The following is a 22,253-nucleotide window of genomic DNA, read 5'->3' on the forward strand; positions in this document are numbered from 1 at the left end:
GCCCGGATTTTTGTTTTTGCTCACTATAGTTGGCAACCATGAGGTGTCAGACAAAAGAATATATAGAGAAAATGAGACAAGAACGACTGGTGGCGCAGCGTGGCGCGTTTATAGCGATATGTTCGAAGAATCACACTCTTTCACTCGAGGTTGTTTTGATTCATCAGTTTTACTTGTTGCACGCGATTGAACGCGTTTGATTCTAACGCCGGAAAGTACATCACCAGGTGCGTTAGAAATTCTTAGATGGAATTATATCTAGTAGACTTATTTGTCAATGGTAATCTAATAATAACGGCCATATTTTCAAAACAGGTTTCAAGAATGTCCGACACTGACGACGATTCATTTCCAGAGCTAAGCCAAAGTAGCTCTACTGACTCAATTGATTCTCATGTCAGAAGAGGGGTAATGAAAAACATTCAAAGTGTTGACATTTGGAAGATTCACAAATATAGTCGTTATCAAGATGCATGCACGAGTATCGAGTCACCAAGATTTTCGTCGCATAAGGCTCGTCTGGTACTATATCCAAAGGGCATTTCGGAAGAAGAAACGGTTTACGTGGGATTATCTCTTGTTAGTTTATCAAACAACACCAAAATTCAATATCGATTTGCCATCATTGACAAAAATGAAAAAGCAGTCAACATTGTGCAGGGTGAACACTATTTTCATAAAGCCTGGAATTCAGAGTGCACCATATCACATTTTATTAGTAAAACAAATCTGATGGTAGGCCAAAAAGAAAATCTACTTGTTGATGATATTCTTACGATAGCATGTGAACTGAACTGCAGCAACGATTACAATTTGGATTGTCAGAATTATGTCCATACATCAGCATTAGCAAATGATCTTAGAACGCTTTATGATAATCAGGATTTTAGCGACATCAAACTTGTAGCTAGAGGAAAAGTCTTTCATGCACATAAAAACATTCTAGCTTCACGAAGTTCTGTGTTTGCAGCAATGTTTAGGCACAAAATGAAAGAAAATGTGGAGAACATTGTACCAATAAAGGATGTAGGAACCAAAGTATTGAAGGAAATGTTGCATTACATGTATACTGGTAGTGTAAGAGACATGAAAATGTCTACAGCACAAGATTTACTGATAGTAGCTGAGAAGTATGATATTCTAGGATTGAAGAAGATCTGTGGAACAATTTTGGAGAAGAAGCTTACAGTTAATAATGCCATCGACATACTTATCCTTGCAGATTCTCATAATGCTATGGATTTGAAGAAAAATACAGTTGATTTTCTCACCAAAAACATCAAAGCAGTAATGGGAACAAAATCATTCAAAACTGCCCTGAATTCTCATTTGACTTTAGTTATTAATACAATTGAAAAAATCATTAATGTAAGAGTTAAATAATTTGATTAGACAAGACTGTTTGAAATATTTTAATTTTTAAATAACTTTCATATGTAATATCATTAATAAAAGTGAATAAAGCAATTCTTCAGGAAATTTTGACATCTTATCATTTTTGAAATTTTGAAATTTGATTCGAGAAGTTTTAAATTTTAATTTGGTAGAACTGCGAGCTATTTAAACGAAGAAATGACACTTGGCGCCATCTTGCGACTGTAGAGATAAAGATCCAACTCGCAACCCAGCTTTATACAGCTTTCCTAACCTCTGAGATTGCGCCTACTTGTGCGTAATCTCAGATTTGTGATGTTAAACTATTTTCACTAATCAAATTGTTTCAATAGTATCCAACGTGCATTGAATTGTTTGAATTATCGTGTATTCGTTAAATATAATAATATTAGCATTCATCTGTGATTAACCAAGGTAAATTTAGTATAAATTTGTGTCTACACACGACGTATAAAACGCAATCGTTGTCGTTATTTTGTAAATTGTTGAAAATTATTTTCCAGTTACAAAATGTTGAAAGCAGTAAGAGTTGTATACACTCAAGTGCGATATTACAAGCATAATAGTATCCCCAAGCAATGGGCAAAAGATGGAAAGAAGTACGGCCTTATCACCTATTATCCCAGGTAAACTTAACCTTTACGCATTTAAAATGCATAAAAAATATTCGTCTTATTCTAAAAAATTAATTGTATTATAAAGGTACCCTGATCATGAAGATCCACCGATAAAACCCACCAAACTTTTCTTGATTGAACGAGTCAAACCATTAAAAGGCAATCCACACTGGGATAAGAACACATTGAAAAGTTTAGGTCTTGATTCAGAGGTAGGTTGTTTATTACACCAATAATGAGTCCAGATATTTAGATTTTATAAAATAATTTTTATAATTCTTCAAAATGTTATAGAAAAAATGCAAGCATACAACTATTGTAAAGAACACCCCAGAAATATGCGCTTTATTGTGGAGCATAAAGCATCTGATCAAAGTAACTCCCATAGAAATGCCAGACAATTTACCAGATACAGATTCCGTGAGTACTTACCTTCACGAAAATGGAAAGCTGATGATTTTTCCACCTGTTGATGAAAAACGGTATAAAGCAACAGAAGAGTTTAGAAATAATCCAAGGAGATTAGACGGGGATACTCTGCAGGAAAAACTGAGGCTCAAGTGGCTTCTAGGATTTGATAACACACCATAATTGTTACTTAATTTATAAACATAAGCTTATTTTAAAAATTTTGTAAGGAAAAGTCGGCACAACATTTTTAAAGTAAATTTATGAAAATGAATTGTTAAAAAACAAAGATTATAGATGAATCTTTGAAAAAATTGACCTTTCTATTTATTTAGATTTATTTGTCGCAGTGTGAAATACAAAAAACAGATTGAACAAACAATATAATTTATTCGTACTTTCAGCCTGACGGCTAATTTACAACCTACCAACAGTAATCGTATAATTTCAATGAAATCTCAAGTTTGTCTTACTTCAGGAGCACAAGGCATATATCATAAGTGGAAGATGATTGTGCCGCCATTTGGTCAGTCGTGCGGACCTAATAAAAGTACAGTGGCTCACTGATAAATTCGATTACGCTCGCTATGCTCCTTTCAAGATCATCGTCGTCGTCGTCATTGTTTTCGTGGTAGACGAATTCTTAGGCCATTTCTCGCTCGTTTATTGACTGTGCGGACGTTATCTCACCGGGCGCCACAAGTTAGAGAGAGAGAGATTATGGACTATGTGACGTGTTATGTGTAATTGATTCTTTTGACTTACTCTCGCTCGAACTTCTTCGCTTATACAAGTATAGATCGTTTTACAAACTACGGTCGTCGCGTGATTGCAAGACGAATTTAACAACATAGTAGAATAACGCCTCTCTATGCGGAAAGATACATTTATACGGACACAATCTGATGTGGAAAAAATGCAGCTCTCTTTTAAGCACAAGTTATATTTTGTGGCTAGAAAATTGGTTTACTCCAGGCGAAGTTCGAAAAATAACGAGCATTCAGGTATTTATAAATGTCTAAAGCCTTTGCAGCTAGTTGATTTTTTTTTTTTTGTTCTTTTTTAAACTTTTATGCGCGAGACTACTTATAGTAGAAACACCTAAATTGTCTATCGTGTGTACGCCGGAACTAGGCTTTTCATCTTTCACAGATAACTATTGGCACGCTATATGTTCTAATAGAAAAACGAAACGCTATATTCACCCGCAGCCGGACTTATTCACCTATTAGGACACTCAACTCGTCGGCCGACAGTTTAATGCGATACACAGGAATCAAACGATCGAGCCGTCTACTTTTGATTATCTGCATCTCACCAGCTCTCATCTCTACTACAATTTACACGGTAAATCATGTCGTCAAACAATAGACACCACTACAACGCTGCACGCTTCGCATGTAACAATTATAAACTTTATCAAAGGCATTTATTATTCATGTAATAATCTCTAGCTTAATACACAGGTGCACGAGTTTACAACTCGCGTATATGCACGCGGAGAGAGTGAAAAGAAAATACGCTCATCATCATCATCATCATCATCATCGTCATCGGTAACAACGGCGCTCGTATCGAACTAGAAGGTCAACGTGTGCGCGTCTGAGCCGCAGCAGAAGCCCTTAGGTGGAGCTGGACCTGCGCCTGTTCCTCAACCTCCAGAACCTGCGGTCCCTCGACGTGTGGTGTATCGCTATCGTGTTCGGCCCGGAGCTGGAGGTCGCCGAGCTTGCAGCCGCAGGACTGGACTTCTCCGGCATGTACATCTTCAGCAACCTGGCGGCCCGCTCCTCCTGGGCCTTGCTGCCGCTGCTGTCCTGGCTCTTGGAGCCGAGGAAGCTTAGCAGCTTGAGACTGCGCTTGCGGATGCGCAGCCTGTTCAGGAAGTTCGACTCGGAGGCGGCCTTGAGGTCCTCGAACTCGACGCGCTTCTTCCTCGCCGGCCTGCTGGAGTCATCCTCGTCGAGAGCGGCGGCAGCGGCGACCTCCTCGGCGAGCTTCATGGCGTTGCGGTCGAAGGTCTCCTCGGCGCGTTTGACCACCAGCTCGAGCTCGCGCAGTCGTCGGGGCGTCAGCTGCAGGGCAGCGGCTTCCTCGTCCGCAGCAGCCGCCGCCGCTTCGTTCGAGAGCTTGTGGTGGAGCGTGAGGATCTTGTGCCGGAAGTCCTCGTCCTCCTGGCTGAGCTTGGCGAAGCGCTCGTCCGCCGCGAGCTGCTCCCGCTGTCACCACCAGCCGATCTGCTGGTGCTTGCCGCTGCCGATCGACAGCGAGTCCTCCTCCTCCGGAAGCGGCTCCAGTCTCCGTCTGCCCAGATACGATCGGAGGGAGCCGGTACCGACGCTGCACGAGAGGGTACTGCTGCCGCCAAGAAGCTGCTCCATGCTGAGCTCGGGCAACGAGCAGTCCTCGCCCTCGGACTCGGGCTCGCCTCGGCTCGGATCCTCGTCGTCGAGCTCCTCGTCGTCCTCGTCGCAGTGCAGGTTGAGCCCGTAGTTGTCCTCGCCGAGGCTCGCGCTGCTGCCCCCGCTGCCGATGCTCTGGTAGCTGTGCATTTGGTGGTGCGGGTGGTGATGGAAGTTGCTGGCGCCGTTCGACGGCGGCTAGGGAAGTCAGGGCACAGCTCGGGCTAGTGATTCTTTGCAAACAGAGGGCAAGCATCGTATTTGACATGCAGTGGCGTGCGAAGCTTATAATATAATATTATGCTATATTAGATACTTGATTGATTATGTGTTAGTGGGGTGCGAGCCGATTTCTTTATCCGATACGAGAGGTGTGCTGATTTCGCACCCGACTTACGCATTGATTTCGATCCTCCGCGTATGCGCGAGATTCATGAAGGTACAGGCCTACGTGTCCTTACACAGTGTAATATATTTTGTAATTTCAATTACTGAGGAAACGGAGCTGGATTTTTTCTTAAGAATTGCAAGTGTAAAACGATTAATCAGGCCCAACTTCGCTTGCCAAATGTAAAAGTTCAGGATTTCATTAATAAGGTATGCGTGGGGGATAATTAAATTTCTCCTATTTTCGCTTCTCGATCACAAAAGTGCATCCAATACGAAAGCCAAATTATTCTTTACTATATTACAAACCTCATATTTGGTAAAAATCAAACGAGATACTTTTCAAATTCGACGTAAGCAACAAAGCCAAGACCCGAAGCGAATTCAATATGGGTGCAAGATAATAAATCATTCTATAGCATACATACTCTGAAGCCTCGTATACCACGAGGCGCATATTGAATAAATACTCGACTTTAAAATTTTGCATTCAACTCATAGGTATAATTTAAAAAAAAAGTATAAATTCATGCTTTGCCAAAAGAAATCTGTCGATTGCGACCGATTCTCCAATTACAAATTAATGATAATCGCAGTCAACACATTTCTTTTAGCGGATAGAATAGTTAAAAAAAAGAACTCCACGCAGTCCCGTCGGGAAAACGTGTGTCAAAAGAGTGGCTCGTAAAAATAAATCAAAGTGTAGCTTGTACCTTCAAACGAAAGAAAATAAATCGTCGTGAGCCCTGGCTTGCAAGTACAGTACATCGAACATCATCACAAATTATTACCAAGCCAGGCCCAGAGAAACAAAACGATCATATAAATAGAAGAAAGAAGATAAAAGAGTATACAGATTATCACACGCGGAGGCTCGGTATATTTCACAGACCGCAACCACAGCCTTACCGGACTGCCAGTGAAGCTCTCGTCGTCCGGACCCCCGGACGTCGGCGTGCCCCAGATATCGTCGCCAGAAGTTCCTCCGGAGGTCGTTCCCTCTTCGTCGCCGTTGCTGCTCGGATCCAAACTGAACTCTGTCCTCTCCGGAGGTGCCGGTGGCTGGAGCATCTTGCTGACGACGTAGCTACTGGCCCGGAGCGTCCAGGCGCGCAGACCCGAGGGCGGCGGTGGAGGCGACTCGATGTCCAGGCTGCTGTTGGTCGTGGTGGTGTCGTCCTCCCCGGCCGTCGTCGACGTCTGCAGCTCCGCGTCCAGTTCGTCGTCTTGATCGAGGCTGCTCATCGTGCCGAAACGGCGCAGGGCTCTGCGCGTCAAGGTCAGTTTGCTGAGTTTTGCGGAGCCGGTTCGATGATGCGGTGTGATGATGTTTGTGATGATGTTTGAGAGTGGTTAGAGATATAGCTTATGGTTAGGCTTGTTACATGTTTATAAAGTACGGCGGCGATCAATGGCTATATTGTTCGTATAATAAGCGATGATTTGTAAAATCGGCATAAAAACCTGTAAGGCGGTTCTCCGTCGCAGTCGAGGTCGTCCTCGCTGCCGTCCTCGGTGGTACCGTCCGCGGAGAAGGCCCTGCTGGGGCTGTTTCTCCCGGGACTGTCGTAGAGTCCGTTGCGAAGTCCCCTGGCGTGTTTCGAGCAGAGATCCGGCGTCGGTGGGAGGACCGCGATTTTCGGGGGTAGCGGCGAGAAGGGATCGCGAGCTAACGGCGGCGGCGTCGGGCAGCCTGACCTGCGACGCATATTACTACGTTTCCATAAAACAGACATGGTTCCTCAATGCGCATTTATGAGATGTCGATATAACTGTATTATATGGTGTGCTCGAGTGTGCGAGAGGTGAGATAAGCATTACGGGGGTCGGCAGGGATCGGGGACGAGGTATACCTGTGACACCTCCTGCAGATGTTGATCGAGCCGGAGGACGCGTCCTTGATGAGGCTGCCGTTCTTCTTGCTCGACGGTTGGTTGGGCAGACTGTTGGACTTGACGGTGCTGAGGCTCGCGCTGGACGCGGTGCTCTGCTGCTCCACGTCCGAATTGACTACTGTACTCTCCTCCGTCACTGTCAACATGTCCATCACGACTATTTCTCAGATAAGGACTGACAGTGTACGCGGGGGACGACCGAACTCACCTTCGGAGAAATCGCGAGCCGAGGACTCCCGGGGGGTGCGAGCGGCCAGCTCCTCGGGCGTCCACTCCTCGATGGGGACTTCGTGGTCCGGCGGCGGTATCTGATGCGAGTTGCGCACCCACTGGGCCAGATGATTGTCCTCCTGGTGATGCTGGCTCGAGTTCTTCATGAGCATCAGCTCCAGGCTGTCGCCCGACTGCTGCAGCTTGTCCTCGTCCAGCTGCTGCGTCGACCTGTAAACCTACGAACAGCCCACCTGTGTACCACGTTCTTCGATTTGGTTGACCAAAGTTATGGCAGAGGTATAGGAGCTTTACCTCTGGGCTGCTGGCGAGCTCGCGCTGGCCGTGCGCGGTGAGGTAGCTGCTGATGACACCACCTCCGAGGCCGGTGGGACTGTCGTCGTCGGGACTCTCGAGTCCAGGGTCGGCTCCGCTGGCCGTCCCGTAGCCCGTGTTCACGTAGATTCTGTAATAGACCAGATTTCTGGTGGGGGGTTCGAGACCGCTTTATTTCGCCTTGCTTTGCTCACACGTGGCGTCGACTATTTTCTCTACTCTTGCGATCATTCAAATGACTACGCGATGCTTGCATTGCTCGTATAATTTCGCGCATGCTGTGTACAGATTAGATGTACGTTGTTACGTTCAAGCTTTTCGCAGCCAAGACGTGCATTGTAGTTACGTGCTCTGTTCTGATTTTCACGATTATTTTCTGGGGGGTAGCATAAAACTTATTCTTTGATTCTTCAACTGAGTATGCATGTATTTCAGCGAGGTTTTGTACACTTGTTGATATTGGAATATCGATTGTACTCGCACTCAGGTACGTAGGAGGGGGTAGAAAAATAATTTTTTTTTTTACAACGTTTGGGGAGACTTGATCTTTGCAGATATTCACATCCGTTGAGTTGGAAGTGAGAGGCAGTTTTGTTAGACGATTTTGAATTTTGTCTACTATTTTATAGTTCAAGTGGAAAAATATCGTTAGGTGTCGTAATATAATTTCGCATGCAGATATAATCGTAAAACATTGCACTACTGCTAAAAAGTAAAAGCAAACTGATTCCTCTTGTACGAAACGATCTTTTGTTTTAATTCACAAAATAAAGGAAATCATAAAGCCCTATATTGCATGGCACACCAAATCAAAAATTCACACACCATCCAAACCACGGACAATATCAATAGCACGACAACGATGCGTAAATCAATATGATAATAAATGCGGATGCAGCAGATATAGAGTGTATAAGGTATAAATCGTTCTCTAATCTGTGGATCGTCAGAGCAGACGAGCAGAGTAGCGAATTTACATTTGCCGCTGGAGCAGGTTGTGCCAGACGGCCTTGAGCTCGGGGCTGGGGGCGCGCAGAATGAGGAGTCTCCGCCTGGGCCGACTGTGAGGGCTGCAGCCACCGGCGACGCCTCCGCCACCGGTACCCGCGCACTGCACCACTTCCGTCGAGGCCACCGGGTTCTCGCCTGGTACGCTGGGCTGCGAACGTTTGATCGAAAAGAATCAGGGGGTGCCACGTACACCCCTTTGAGAATTTTAATAAAAACGCGTACCTGTGTCGTGACCTGCAACCGAAACTCCGTGGGCCGCTTGCGAACAGTAAAGCAGGCCTCGGCGATGCAGGCCAGTCTGAGGGGCTCCTCCGTGACGAAGAGCACACGGTCGCGCGAAACGCGCGCGAACACCAGCAGGTCCGTCAGGAGGAGGGCCCACGTGGGCTGGAGTCGACCCCGACCCTCGACCTTGGCCAGCGCGCCGCCGAAGAGCCTGATTTATACAGGTTGAAAATATGTGAATTATACAGGTGTTCTACGCGCGGAGAGATAAGGGGCTAAGCCCCCTACTTTACGTATCATTCGACGTCACTTTTCTAAAGCGGAATGGCTGCTCGGAGGAGATAACGCCGCGGAGACGGCGGAGAGCGCATTACTAATGCACGAGTCGTAATCTCTGTCTCCGCAGCGAGAGCTCTCCGTGAATAGTTAACGCGCGAAGCTACGAGCGCTTCAAAATTTCAAGAAGCGGCAAAAGAGACTCGAAATTTTTTCAAGCGAGCTCGATTTCTCGCCCGAATCACCGACCGTAAGAACAAAAGCGCGCCTCTTCAAGCCAAGGCGGAGTATGATTAAGGGGGCACAAAGCCGCCGCAGAAGCACTTTGAAGTAAAGTCTCTCACCATTGTCTGCCGGGAACGGCGAGAGCGAAGGGCTTGCAACGCGCAAAGACCAGCCGAGACTCGACTTCCTGCAAGCTCAGCAGGGGCCGGCCGGTGTCTCGGGGTGGTTCCATCACTGCGGCGTTGGCCGTCGCCTCCCGGTAGCCCTGAGCCAGGTCGCGCACCGCCTGGCAGTTGCGGGGACAGGCCTGGCACAGCAGCCTCGTCATCTCCCTGTGGAGGATCGACATAGAGAGATTGCTCGCGCGCGAGTCCGTTATTACTCTGCGCGATTTACGGGAAATTCACCTATAATGTTCCAGCGGCTGCAGGAGCACACCCGTCAGGTCGGGCTTGCGCCTCCTGGGTACGGCGGGCTCGCAGACGATCTTGGCGAAGGCCGAGTTCTTCCTGAGGGCGACGAGCAGACAGCAGGCGCGCTGAAGTCCGCTGAGGTACCTCCTGTAGGCCGCGGTGATCTTGGGCACCCGGTTGAGGTAGCTCTCTAAACCGCCGCCCTCGTCCCGTATCTCCTCGGAGATCTTCGAAAGTTCTTCGAGGTTCTGGAAGAGGATCATGTGGTCCGCCGCGGAGAGGACGTCGCGGCGTTCGGTCAACGGGGCGAGGAAACGCGCCTGGCCGCTTTTCAAGCAGGTCCAGTAGCGCGTCTCGCGAACGCTGAGCTCCTCCTCGGGCGGCGCGTCCGCCGCCAGATTCGGAAAGGCCTGCGGTACGGGAGAGAAAAGAGACGGATGTATTGCGGGCAGAGAATTTGTCTGGCTTCCTTTCGAGTTTGCGCAGTTTTTTGCCGGTGCGGGGTCGAGGCTTTGGATTAAGAAAAAAATTGAATTCAGCTGGCTGGCCTAGTTCTAAGTGGATTACAGTCATAGCAATGTCAGCGGAGGTAGTAAATGTTTTGAATATGACTCGGTGTATGCAGGGGATGTCTCGGATGACGTGAATGATGCGGGTGAAATGAAAAATAAAAATACCATTGCTTTTCAAGTTTAAAACAAAATTTGTTGCCAACAAATAAGCCGAGCTTATACAGAACGTAATCTTGTATTCATTAATCTATACAGTAGTCGCACGCACACAGTCATCGCAAAAATCATAAGTTTACACCGACGCGCTCAGCAAAGACACATACATAACGTAACATAGAAAAACGCATAAATTATATAACTTCGTAGGAAAATAATAATCATTAGAATAACTAAATAATAATAATAATAATAATAATAATAATAATAACTAAATACATGATTAACTAAATAATTAACTAATAATTAATAGTAATAAGCTCTGGGTTCTTCGATACGAGAGACGTATCGCATCGTGTGTATAAGTATGTGTGCGTTTGCGTGAAGCTTTAGAGTCGAATGAGGGAATGTAGTGTGGTATGTGCGATGAGCGTTGTACCTTGGATTTGATAGGAGGGACACGTGGATGGATTTCGCTTTTTACATAACACAGAGAAGCCTCATTCTAGCAATCATTGGTATTTGCTTGCGGCCTATGCATTTCTCGATTCAAGGAAATTCCAACGAATTCCGCGCGTCTCTATATAAATCTACAACTGTGACTATCATGCGTACATCGAAAGCTGGCAATGCGTTTTGTTTGCTTTTTTTCATCGTGATATATAAAAATATGCTTATCGTAATATATATCGACATCGAATTTAAAATCGTATTCACAATACGATATTTCGTTCGACCTGTCGCTTTGATTTTCTTATCGCGCATGTTCGTATGCCGGAATATGGTTGCTATGTACAATGAAACGTGAATTTTGTGGTGCGAAATTTTCGGTGCAAAATGATTATGGCTCTTCGTTCGAACGTCCAACGTTACTCAAACAAAAACGTATTTACAATACGATTTTATGTTTATATATCATAATATACAAGCGCAATTTCTTTTTCTGAAGGTAACAATCTGTCGAAATTGAATTAGCAGTGTCCAATTCAAAGTCAAAATAAAATTAGCCTAAAATCCATAAAAAGTCGATATTTACAACGTAAACCTAGAAGCTGCCATTTGTACAAAAAACGTATACATCAATCTTATACTTATAAATTTGAAATGTCAACTACAAGCTATGACTCACTGATAGCCTCGAATTTTCAGGAGGCAAAATTAACCGTTCAGATGCATTAGCGTACGATCGAAGAAAGCAATTGACAAAATACGTTTTCTAAATTTCTCAACGACTAATACAAAAACTCACGAACAATATCTAAACGCTATGAAACACATTTTTCTCCACTTGATAACAAGAAATAGCAAGCTATGCATCTAAAGGTTAACGAGTAGACGGCTATACATCAAAAAACAAAGAACACGCCCAAATTATTGGAAAGCACTGACACTTTGTAAATATTTACGCAAATGTCGAGCACCCAGAGAAAATTCTCACTTTAAATGTATCTTTTATAGCTATGCAAAAGTGGCCTCAGCAATCTCTCACTCGGATTGCTCGGTCTGCAGTCTATACTTCACAGTATAAAACTCGATAAATCATTTATTCGCATCAAATAAACATGTCAGTATCTAGTTAAAAAAAGTCTCTGTACATCATTTTTAAAGCTATATTCTGAATCACAAAAATCCGTACAACTGAACATGCCCATGCTTCGTTTGTACTCGTAAAAACATCATTCGTCTTTTATTTTCTCGCGACAGAATGGAAGTTCAGAATATGCTTGATGTTCTAGCAGCACTTGCAGCGCTCTCTCACTTATATATTCATTCTCTGAGTATACTTTCCGCAACTATCCTTCCCCGACTGTTTGAAAGTTCCATTGAGTAACCCAACACGCGTCTCTTTGGTAAAGCTACGACCGACAAATCCCAACAAGTTCAATAAAAACAGACTGAAAGCATATCTCTCTCTCTCTCTCTCTCTCTCTCTCTCTCTCTCTCTCTCTCTCTCTCTCTCTCTCGCTCAAGAATCAAAGGAACTTTCATCAGAGCCTCCCCTCAGACGAGTACGCCAGTACCGACCTCGGCGGTGAAGGCGATGGCGTGATGGTGACTCGACGGCGCGACGCCGATCACCGGTGCCTGAAGCGTCACGTTGACGGAGCTGCGTCTGTGGCTGGACGAGGCGGTGCCACCACCTGTAGCAGCGTGTCCGTGGGCACCGCGACGGTACACCTCGAGGATCAGCTGGTTCGTCGCGGTCTGGATGAGCTCGAGGATGTCGTCGCGGGGCTGGGTGACGACGTTGGTCGACTCGACGAAGACCACGTAGTCGCCCGGCCTCAGACCGGATCGCTCCGCCGGACTGCCAGGGTCGACGCGCTCGACTCGAGGCGGTCGGCCCCAGGACAGCGAGAAGCCCCATGGCACCTGCAATGCAAGCGAAGCGTTAGATAAGAACCTTCTCCAAGTAACCCGATACTTTTTCTCTGTCTAATATGTAAGCGAAACCCACCTGATTAGCGTTAGCAGCGGGCCTGACGAGTCTGCGGGTGGTGGTGCAGGGCGTCCTGCCGCCCCTGGCCGTGAATCCAGGATGCAGAGGAAGTCCCGTGAGGGGATCGATGGGCTCGAGCTCGAGGTGCCGGAGGTAGGTGAGATCGTCGCCGGCGGTGCTGTTGTTGTTATCTAGCGACTCGCTGCCGGCGCCGTCCTTGGACAGGGGCGGCGAGATGACGACGGAGCCGCGGCCCTCGACGCCGCTGTAGGCACTGCTCGCTGGCGCCGCGCTGCTGTTGCGGCCCGAGCCGGCTTCCAGAGGGTGCCATGTTGCTTCCTGCAAACAGAAAAACCATTTTCGATCAGACGTGCTGCGCGTATAACGCTTGAGAGCGATCGCTCGGTAAGCTCGCGCGTATTACTCGGCACTTTCTCCTCATCTATACCGTGCAGACCACGGCACGCGAGCGTTTCCAGTTACTGTCAAAATATCATGAAGATCTTGAGGAGGATCCCCGCGACGAGGAAGGCCATGCAGTATATCGCGACGACGATCATGTCCGGAGCTGTGCACACACTCGGTGCGTCGCGTCGTGCAGTCGGACGTCGAGTGACGACTGCTACTCCGCTCGCGGGGAAAATCGGCTTAGCCGTGACCCTGACGGTCCCGCTATGCGAAGCGCACGCGGAAGAGAGAAGGAAGTCCTACGACGAACGCACTTGGAAAATCGAAAAGTTTTCCTTTATTCAATCAGCCGTAATGCCGAGGTGCGAGAGATTCGATCGCGCTCGGTTACGTGATAACGTGGGCTCTGCGCGTGCGGAGCCAAAAGATTCGAGACTTTATCGCCGCGAGCGTAAGCGATTAATCGTATAAGTCATAGAAACTCACCTTGTCCTGCGAGAGCGGCAGCGGCAGAGTCATGCAGCCCAGCAGTTCGCTGCGCCTGAAACACACGAAAATATGCGTCGAAATTAGATAGAGTGAGAGGGAGTGCCGCAGTGGGGTAGCGAAGAGGATTCCAGCGGCGGAGCTTGATGAAAGCTCTTTGAATTATTCAGAATTGGAGATTCAGCATCGCGGCGAGCTTTACTGCTGGTATAAAATAACTGAGGGTAATTGGAAAATTCAAATCACGTGCTCTTCATAATATTCTTGTAGTAATAAAAGCAGTAGAGTAGTATTCCCGCGTGCAGACGTCGCGCGGGGATTTCGTTCTTCTGAAAGCTCGCAGTAGACGCCGAGACGTTCCCGATAATATCATCGAGAAAGACGCCAGCTTGTATCGCCGCGGAGTATAGCCTAACCGTACAAGAGATCTACATGAGAATCGCATTATGACGCACATTCGCGGAGCTTTGCATGGACCAACGCTTTACAGCATCGTGTCCGCACGTGGGGCGTCGGTTGGCTGCGCAAGCGCTGCGAGAATCGATCCCCCTCCAGTTATACTCTACGTACCCCGCCGGATTTCCCAGCGAAAATTACACTCGCGTTTTTACGGACTCGCAGAAATTGTGCAGTGTAATTTTTTCCTTTTCTCTTTTCAGTATAATACACTCCGGCTGCTTATCGACGCGACGTTTAGCGCGACCATTACTATCGATTGCCGAGGGAGATGTGTACAGTGCGCTTACAGGTTTTGTGCGTGGATGAAAAAGGAGCGCGGAGCTGATCGGTTCGGGAAACGAATCAGCGCCGCCGGCTGGGATCGTAAATTTTCGGTTTCTCCGAAAGTCATTCCGCTTATGCCCTGTATATTTTAAGGCGCTACGACTGCGCTCGATCTTTCGACGAAAATCACGAGAATTCGGCGAACGTTAAAGTTATACTCGGGATTCGCAATTAAAAATCCCCCCCGACTCACGCTTCAATTTCCGCCGCGAAAAAGCACGATTTCCGGCTAGCGTCGACTGCCTAAAATCAAGGACTCGATTATACTCGCGATCGATGCGTCGCGGACGACCGAAAACCACTTGACATCACGCATACACATCCTTGGCCGACCGTCTCAGCCCGCGTCGATCGATCGCGCGATCCGAAAAGCTCGTTGATGCATCGTGTGACGCGAGCGCCTGCGGCTGAAACTTTGGACTTTGCTTACGTCTCCTGAGGGATGCACCGCGCCTATTACGTAATGGCGCTTTTACGCGCGCGTCTGGCTAATGTGATGAGCCGTCGTAAAAAAAATACTAACTCGGTTACGCTAGTTATTTTCGTATACCGATGTGGTGGAAGCGCACCGGCGTCGAGAGTTAATATTTAATCGTCGGTGTGTTAAAGCTAGCTCGTGAATGCCAGTGGGTCGTAAAGTAGGAAATTTGGCCGAGAAAGCGCGCGCTAATTGCCAGAAAAAAAGAAACTGGCAGCGCTTCTCGACTCGACACCTTGGGCGTAAAAATAGGATATAGTGTATACGCCAAAAAAAGAAACGAAACTCACCTTGCCCTGCGATCTCGATGCCAGACGGCGATGTCGAGCGAGACCTGCTTGGCCGCGCAATTATTGTTGTTGTTGTTGTTATTGTAAAAGCTGCTCTGCTGGGCCGGCTGCTGGCTCTGCGGGTAAGGCAAGACGAGGGTCTCCTGGAAGACGGGATTCGGCGTCGCCCGATGCACCGCTGTCCTCTTGACGCAGCCCTCGCCGCTCAGCGGGTCCTTCAGGCTCGCCTTGACGTACGCGTGGATCGGACCCTCGTACGCGCGACGCAGATCCCTGCACCTTATGACTGAAGATTTTTCGATTTAGTGATCGATTCGTCGAAATGCAAAGCGTTGCGAGCGCGTGATCGCGATTCGCGAGCGAGAGGGGGAGAGAGAGGGAGAGGGAAAAGATTTCGCCGGGACGTATCTCGGCACGCACTACTCGGCGGCCGACCAATGCGGCACTCGCAGTCTACTACTCCCCGGCTGCATCGCACTGCCGGGATGCGACGGCGCGTGATCAATAACCCATCAATCTGTTATACACGCTGCTCTACACGGCTTTCGCCTCGTTAACTCGACGACTAATCCGATGATCGACTCTGGCGTTTGTTGTGTACTCGAGCGAGCGAGCGTGTACTTTTTGCGTCGATGCAGCAGCAGAATTCGCGAGAAGGAGGCTATGGAACGCTGCCAATATTACAGCCTCGAGAATAACAACAACAATAGACAGACACCGTTGCAAGAACGCGCACACCGACACTCGCACTCGCTGCACTGAAGGAGCACTGCTGCATCGGCACACGAAGCGAAACACATACACACACACACACACACTTTTCGGGCCTACTAACCGAAATCGCGAACTGCGGAGCAGCAGCTCTGTGGGTTACTGGCGCACGGTCGGACGGACTGAGGAGCAGCGGCGGCGACGCCGAGTCGAGCTTGCGGAAAGCTCTTGCTCGCGGGGGCGCATGTCCGCCGCGCCGACGCCGCCGCTGCAGGGCTGTAGACCCGGGCCGGCGGAGCCCCCTGCGCTACGTGATCGATTGTCAGCGTGCGTGGGGGATGATGTTGCGGCCGATGCGCTCCCGCTGCTGGTTTATTGAAAAGAGAAGAATCGCCGGTCCGAGAGAGAGAGAGAGAGAGAGAGAGAGAGAGAGAGAGAGAGAGAGAGAGAGCTGGAGAGGGACTCGTGAGAAAATGAGTCGCGACGATAAAACGGCCTAACTCGATATTTGCATAATTAAAGTTAATCAATAGAGCCGCTGCCGTCGGCATGCAAATGAGCTTTATGGCTGATTTAGAAAAAGATAAATGGATTTCTAGAGAGGAAGAGGCGACAATGGTGCGCGAAACTGGAAGGAAAAAATGAAGGGGTGCGAGCTCAATGAGATTATGTTAAAGAGTCCCTCTGCCTCTCTCAAGGACGAGGCTCTCGCGAAAAAAGTAGCCCTTTTCAGACGGAGGGAGAGAGAGAGAGAGAGAGAGAGAGAGAGAGAGAGAGAGAGAGAGAGAGAGGAGCGGACACCTCGCCGCCGCCACCGGCCCTTGCTTTCGTATGCTAATCGCATCTAAGACATGTAAATTTACGGCGCTATTTCCCTGGCTACCAACAGTCTCTTTAAAGCCCGATCCTATATGTATATACTCGAAGGCCGAGCGCGCATACCTGCATTAAAAAAAGAAAACAAGAAGAAGAGGAGAGTTTGTTAAAAATGTACCGCGCGTGAAATTTCGCGGAGAGTAGCTTTCGAAGCTCCCGTCTCCTGACGTGCGGCAAAAAGCGAAACAGGGTCGGCGATTAGCATAATGCGCGCGCACGACGACGGCTGTATCAACTTTCTCGAAATCGCAGCAGCCGCGTAATTGCGCCGCGCGGAAAATAGCGACGACGCTGTCAATAATCGATGCATGCAGCCGAGAAAGAGCGGAAGAAAAAGAAAACGAGGTCGAGACACTCACTCTTAACGTGTATCTCCTCGGTCTGGGCGGAGCACTCGATTTCGATCGAGCCTCTGTTGAAGCACGCCGACGTCGTCGCGGCTCCCGGCGTCTCGGGGCTGTACTTGAGGCAGCGCCGAACCGTCGCCACTAGCGGCGTCTCGGGGGTGCCCAGTGCCGAGGTGGTCGTCGTCGTCGCGAACGAGTCGAGGAGCGAGGATTTCGGGCTGTCCGTGTCCCAGACGTTGCTGGTCGTGGGTCTGCCGCGGCTCTCCGGGAGGTGCTCCTTGCGCTCCTCCGAGAGCAGCGTGTCGGTGACGCTGAGCTGAACCGGCTCGTCGGTCTGCATCGCCTCCTCCTTCGCCTTCGCCTCTTCATCCTTGTCCGGACACTTGTCCTCCAGCATCGACGAGTCTAAGTCGGTCTCCAGGGCCAGCCTCTTGACGTGCCTGTTGACAGCCTCGATGAACGGCAGCGGCTCCCGTTTGGCCCTCTTGCTGCCGGAGACTCCGCCGTCCCCGGGCTTATTGTTGGCCTGTCGCTTGCGCCGGATGCCCCGCTGACGCTTGAGCGTGAACTCGCCCTCGAGATCCGACGAGGGCGAGCAGAAGGCCCAGGATATGGGCGACGGGTTGTCCAGGAGCTGACTGGCCGAGGAGACGCTGCTGTCGTTGTGCGGAGCCTTGTCCTCGTCCGCCGGAGTCTCGGCTATCGTCTCGTACACGTGCTCCTCCTCGACCTTGCGGCGCTCCTCCGAGTCCTTCAGCAGGATCTCCGCGACGCTCTTGAAGTTGCTCTCCTGCTCCCTGCGAGAGAATAATCGTAGACGAAAATTATATCGAGGGTTCGGAGCTGCAAGCCTGTGAGGCCATTCTTTCTCGTGCCCTCGGGGGGTATCGCTTACACCGCGGAGTCTATATCATAACGTGTGCACACGAACCTGTTGAGCACCTCGGTGACGGTGTTGTCCGTGTTCTCGTACATGGGTCTGTCCCGGTCGAGGAGCTTCAGCCCGAGGAGCTTTCCGGCGAGCGGGCTCTGCCTGACCTCGTCGAGCTCCATCTCCCGGATGCCCATCTGGAGCTTGGTGTGGTAGGGCGTCTTGTTGCGGGCGTTGAGCTTGCCGACCCTCGCGAGCTTCGGCAGGCAGGGGGTGTGCCTGTGCTGCTCCTTCGCCAGGGCGTACCTCCGGCTGGCAAAGGGCAGGCTCTCGCTCTCCATCACGTCCTCGGGACTCGTGGCCATGCTGATCTGCTGGAAGAAGTCCGTGACGTGGGACTGGAGGTTGTTGGCTCGGGCCTCGTTCAGTATGTTCTGCGGCAGCGTCAGGCTGGACGAGCTGCTGAGGTGGCAGTGCGGCTGGTGCGAGAACAGCGTCAGCGGGCCTATGTCCGAGTCGACGCGCGGCGTGCTCTGGTAGAAGCTCTCGATGACCGGCGAGTTGCTGCGCTGCGAGAGGGACTGCCGCTTGCCCGATCGCAGGTTCGGCTTCGTCGACTGAAAGTAGCCGCGCAGGTCGCTGCCGTGGCTCCTGCAGCGCCGGCGTCGCGACGGCGTCCTCTTGGGCGTGCGTCCGCCGTCCACCACCACGACGTTGTTGTTGTTGTTGTTGTTGTTGCTGACCATCCGCGAGGACGACCTCCTGGAGGAGCTCGAGGCGGCCGGCGGTGTGTTGGAGAGGTCGCGAAAGGGCCTTCGCTCGGTGGCGCTGTTGCCGGCGTTGGCCTTGTTGTTGACGCTGGCGGTGCTGCTGCTGCGACCACCGCCGGGTCCGTGGGGGGTCGAGCTCGCCGTCGACAGCGACCGGGACACCGTCCACTTGAGCATCTCTGTAACAGCAGGCGAAAGTCGTTGCATTAATAACCGATAACCGTAAGAATTCCACTAACCCACATCCCGCAGAAAAAGACGTTAGCCCAACCGTCCACCCTCGCCTTTAAAAGGACAGAGAAACGCACGTCCGTTAGCGTAATATCCTTAACGACAGCTCTCGCGACGACAGTCAAGCTGGCCGGAGGTGGAGATAGTGGGCGAAGACGGTCGCGTTCTCACGCGACAATGCGGCCGTTTTTTTTTTTCATTCTTCGAGAAACTCGGTCAAGGAAGCGCGCCGAGAAGAAGGAGAGACACACAAAGCCGGAGATAACGACCTATACGCAGTTTTTTACTTTATCTCGACTAGTAATTACTGCACTAGCGTGGGACTAGGGCTGTATATAGCTATATAGTGGGCGACGAAAATAACACAGGAAGGCTGCAGCGGAGACTGGCCTATACTCGTAAAGAGCTGCACCTGCCGCGGCATACGGGAAACAGAGAAAGAGAGAGAGAGAGAGAGAGAGAGAGAGAGAAACAGGTGAAACGCGGGCGCACCTGAGCTCGCGTTGGCACTTTCTACGCTCGTCTCTATATATAGCTGCGCGTGTAGCACAACGAGTAGTGGACGATCGGTTAATGGAGCCTTTAAACGGGCCGGGCGTGTTCGTTTAATGAAATAACACGCGTCGAAGGATAATATGAGTTTATAAGCCGCACTTGTTACGTGCGTCATGCATCGGCGGTTTTCTTATATTCTCGCGATGATTGGGGCCTTTTCGCGGCTCTCTCCGTCTGACGGCCTACTGTCGTCTGTTTTCCTCCCAACAAATCGTTCGGCCGAACTTCAAACCCCGCGCAAGCAACCCCGAAGCAGAGCCTGTATACGCCCCGGGTTCGCACAGCCTCTCCGCGAAATCGATTCCCATGAACCTTAAAAAAAGAGAGCCGAGATCCCCATCAGCGCGTGCGTTGGGGTGCGAGGCTCTATCAAAGTGGAGTGAAAAGGAATCGCTCGCGAAAATAATCGCACGAGAGGGAGATGCAGCAGCGGCTTGGGAATCGGCGCTCTCTTTTTCTCATTCTCCGTCTCGCTCTCTCTCTCTCTTTTTTACGCGATTTTTACCCCACGGCACATACGAGAAAGAGACACACACACACACACCGGCATCGGCAGCAGGTTTTAACTTTAACGGTTCCTTTCGGGGGGGCGAGTGAGAGAGAGAGAGCATTGTAGGGTATAAAAATGTGCGCTAATTTACATACCTGCCTGTTGCCAGGCAGCGCTGCGCGAGGAGACAGTCGCGTTCTCATCTCCTCTGACCTCGCGCTTGTACTTCGGCCACTTTTACTTCGAGAGCTGCGCTTTTTCGCAGACGGCTCGGGTTACCCCGCGAGTCGCCTCCGTTGCCGACAAACAAAATCGTATATTATACACAAACACTAGCTGGGACATATAAGGCGACATACGCTCTGCGGTGGCGGCGGCGTTGATAAATGCTTATGAATTTAAAGAGCCCGGAAAAGCCGCTCGCGCATAAATTTAAGCTCGCCGCGCGCATAAAAATTCGTCGCGTTCTAGATCCACACTCGAATGGCTTTCCGTATGCAGTGCCTACCTACGCGATGCCATCGTTGCAGGGCACCTGCCCATCTGGCGCGCGTTCGAGTGTGGTGCCCATCTGGCTGCTGCTGTTCGATTCTCTCTCCCTCGGCTGCAGCTTTTCCCCGACGACGCGTACTTTTCACCTTGTTTTCTCGATGCTCGCTTTTTGCGTCGGGTTCTTTTTTTCGCCGGCTGCAGAGTAATTAAATTAAGCGTCGGCGCGTGCGCGGAATGAGTTAAAGTTCGCTATGGTGATTAAAACCCGAGGCGAGTTTGTATTATTCTCACGGATCTGACCAACCGTAATTTTTTGTGCGTATCGACTGTTTTTTTTCAGCATAAATTAAGCGCGACGCACGTGTCGCGCGCCGTTAGACTTCCTCTCTGTGTAAGAGCTACGCAACTGTCGAACGCGGTGACGAGGTAGAGGAAACAAAAAACAGTGAAATTTCACCTTACAATTATTCCTCGTGGGCTCAGGTGGAGAAGACACTCGGCTCGCGAAGGTCGAACTCGCTATCTCGCCTCCGCATCTCTATCGCTCTCACCTTGGAGGCTCGAGGGCCAACGTCCTTATACAGACTGGAGGCGCGTGTCGAGGAAGCGCGCGCGCGCGCGCCCAAGATATGCAGGAGACGCGTGGCCAAGTTTTTCTTTATTTACTCCCTGTACATATAGGTATGCGCGCATCGAATTATCCGCACGGCTACCGGCGCGCGTTTTCAATGCCACGACGGCTGAGCGGAATATATCCATTAGCGGTAGTTTCATTTTTCACGCGCGGCAGAAACCATTAGCAGCTGCGCGTTTTAACTCGAATTGAATCATTACGCACTGTCGAAGCGTTTCTCTTTTGAAAAATTCGCGCTGCAGCGCACGCGTCCATTATAGACGTTGTGCGTTTTTCCGCACCCTCGGTTAACATATATAACAACGCGCTAGCACAGCGATAAAAGGATTAAACGAACTCGCGCCATATGCGCGGCGTTAATTGCGAGACAATCGGTCGGCGCCTTTTGTCGCGGCTCCTAATGGTGAGCTTCCCCACACGTATAGAGCGGCGTCGTCGGTAATTTTCGAATTAGCTCGTTCTCGCGAAAGACCGATTCTCCGATCTATCAATCAGCCGAAGCGTCCTCTGTACTATACCCTCCTACGAAAATCGAATTAACGCCGCTCGCAAAATCGACGTACTATATGTAATACCGTTGTACAGTAGAGCCGTAGATTCGGCCCAATTTCACGCTCTGATACTTTCTCCATTATGCGAGCGTAGGAAGACTGCATATAACACAGGCGCGTGTGCATACTGTATATAGGCTGCTCCGATGCACTTTCACCTGATCAGCTCGCTCGGATGGAGATCAGCGCAGAGGGGGAGGGATACGCGTCTTTTGATCTTTCATGCACGGATGGACGCAGCAGCCGCTTTTGATTTTCATTCCGAGCGACAGCCCCCTTACAATATAACACACAGACGTTAAACAATAATTCTATAGAAACAATGAGTATAATTACGTCGCGAAGGGCTCTGATTCCGCTGGAAAACTCGCC

At 49.6% G+C, this 22,253-nt stretch overlaps 3 protein-coding genes across 11 annotated transcripts in view; 2 read left to right on the forward strand and 1 right to left on the reverse strand.

Moving 5' to 3' along the window:
* The first annotated feature begins 58 nt into the window (after positions 1-58).
* LOC100121138 (speckle-type POZ protein-like) lies at positions 59-1,479 on the forward strand. Its single transcript, XM_001604674.6, has 2 exons — positions 59-227; positions 316-1,479. Exon 2 carries the CDS (start codon positions 325-327, stop codon positions 1,381-1,383), a length of 1,059 nt encoding a protein of 352 aa, XP_001604724.1. The 5' UTR covers positions 59-227; positions 316-324; the 3' UTR covers positions 1,384-1,479.
* A 118-nt stretch (positions 1,480-1,597) lies between these two features.
* On the forward strand, positions 1,598-2,823 carry LOC100118453 (39S ribosomal protein L30, mitochondrial). Its single transcript, XM_001606878.6, has 4 exons — positions 1,598-1,809; positions 1,899-2,021; positions 2,098-2,224; positions 2,307-2,823. The coding sequence occupies exons 2-4, from the start codon at positions 1,906-1,908 to the stop codon at positions 2,601-2,603; spliced, it is 540 nt and encodes a 179-aa protein (XP_001606928.1). The 5' UTR covers positions 1,598-1,809; positions 1,899-1,905; the 3' UTR covers positions 2,604-2,823.
* Positions 2,824-3,454: 631 nt separating this feature from the next.
* LOC100680007 overlaps positions 3,455-22,253 on the reverse strand; it is a 74,537-nt gene continuing 55,738 nt past the window's right edge. The window contains exons 4-19 of one of the 9 annotated variants that reach the window (XM_031923116.2): positions 18,219-19,107; positions 17,300-18,084; positions 15,354-15,639; positions 13,803-13,857; positions 12,927-13,247; positions 12,494-12,841; positions 9,795-10,210; positions 9,507-9,719; positions 8,884-9,097; positions 8,628-8,809; positions 7,630-7,780; positions 7,313-7,553; positions 7,063-7,261; positions 6,674-6,922; positions 6,119-6,497; positions 3,455-5,020 (exon numbers count right to left, since the gene is read on the reverse strand). In XM_031923116.2, the coding sequence (XP_031778976.1) occupies positions 4,643-5,020; positions 6,119-6,497; positions 6,674-6,922; positions 7,063-7,261; positions 7,313-7,553; positions 7,630-7,780; positions 8,628-8,809; positions 8,884-9,097; positions 9,507-9,719; positions 9,795-10,210; positions 12,494-12,841; positions 12,927-13,247; positions 13,803-13,857; positions 15,354-15,639; positions 17,300-18,084; positions 18,219-19,105 (5,304 nt within the window). In that variant the 5' untranslated portion in view covers positions 19,106-19,107 and the 3' untranslated portion in view covers positions 3,455-4,642. Of the gene's footprint in view, positions 5,056-6,118; positions 6,498-6,673; positions 6,923-7,062; positions 7,262-7,312; positions 7,554-7,629; positions 7,799-8,627; positions 8,810-8,883; positions 9,098-9,506; positions 9,720-9,794; positions 10,211-12,493; positions 12,842-12,926; positions 13,248-13,802; positions 13,858-15,353; positions 15,640-17,299; positions 18,085-18,218; positions 19,108-22,253 lie in introns of all 9 variants that reach the window. The other 8 variants (XM_031923118.2, XM_031923119.2, XM_032597414.1 and 5 more) reach the window with 8 other exon arrangements.

This window comes from Nasonia vitripennis, chromosome 2, assembly GCF_009193385.2.
Source record: "Nasonia vitripennis strain AsymCx chromosome 2, Nvit_psr_1.1, whole genome shotgun sequence".
NCBI lineage: Eukaryota > Metazoa > Arthropoda > Insecta > Hymenoptera > Pteromalidae > Nasonia > Nasonia vitripennis.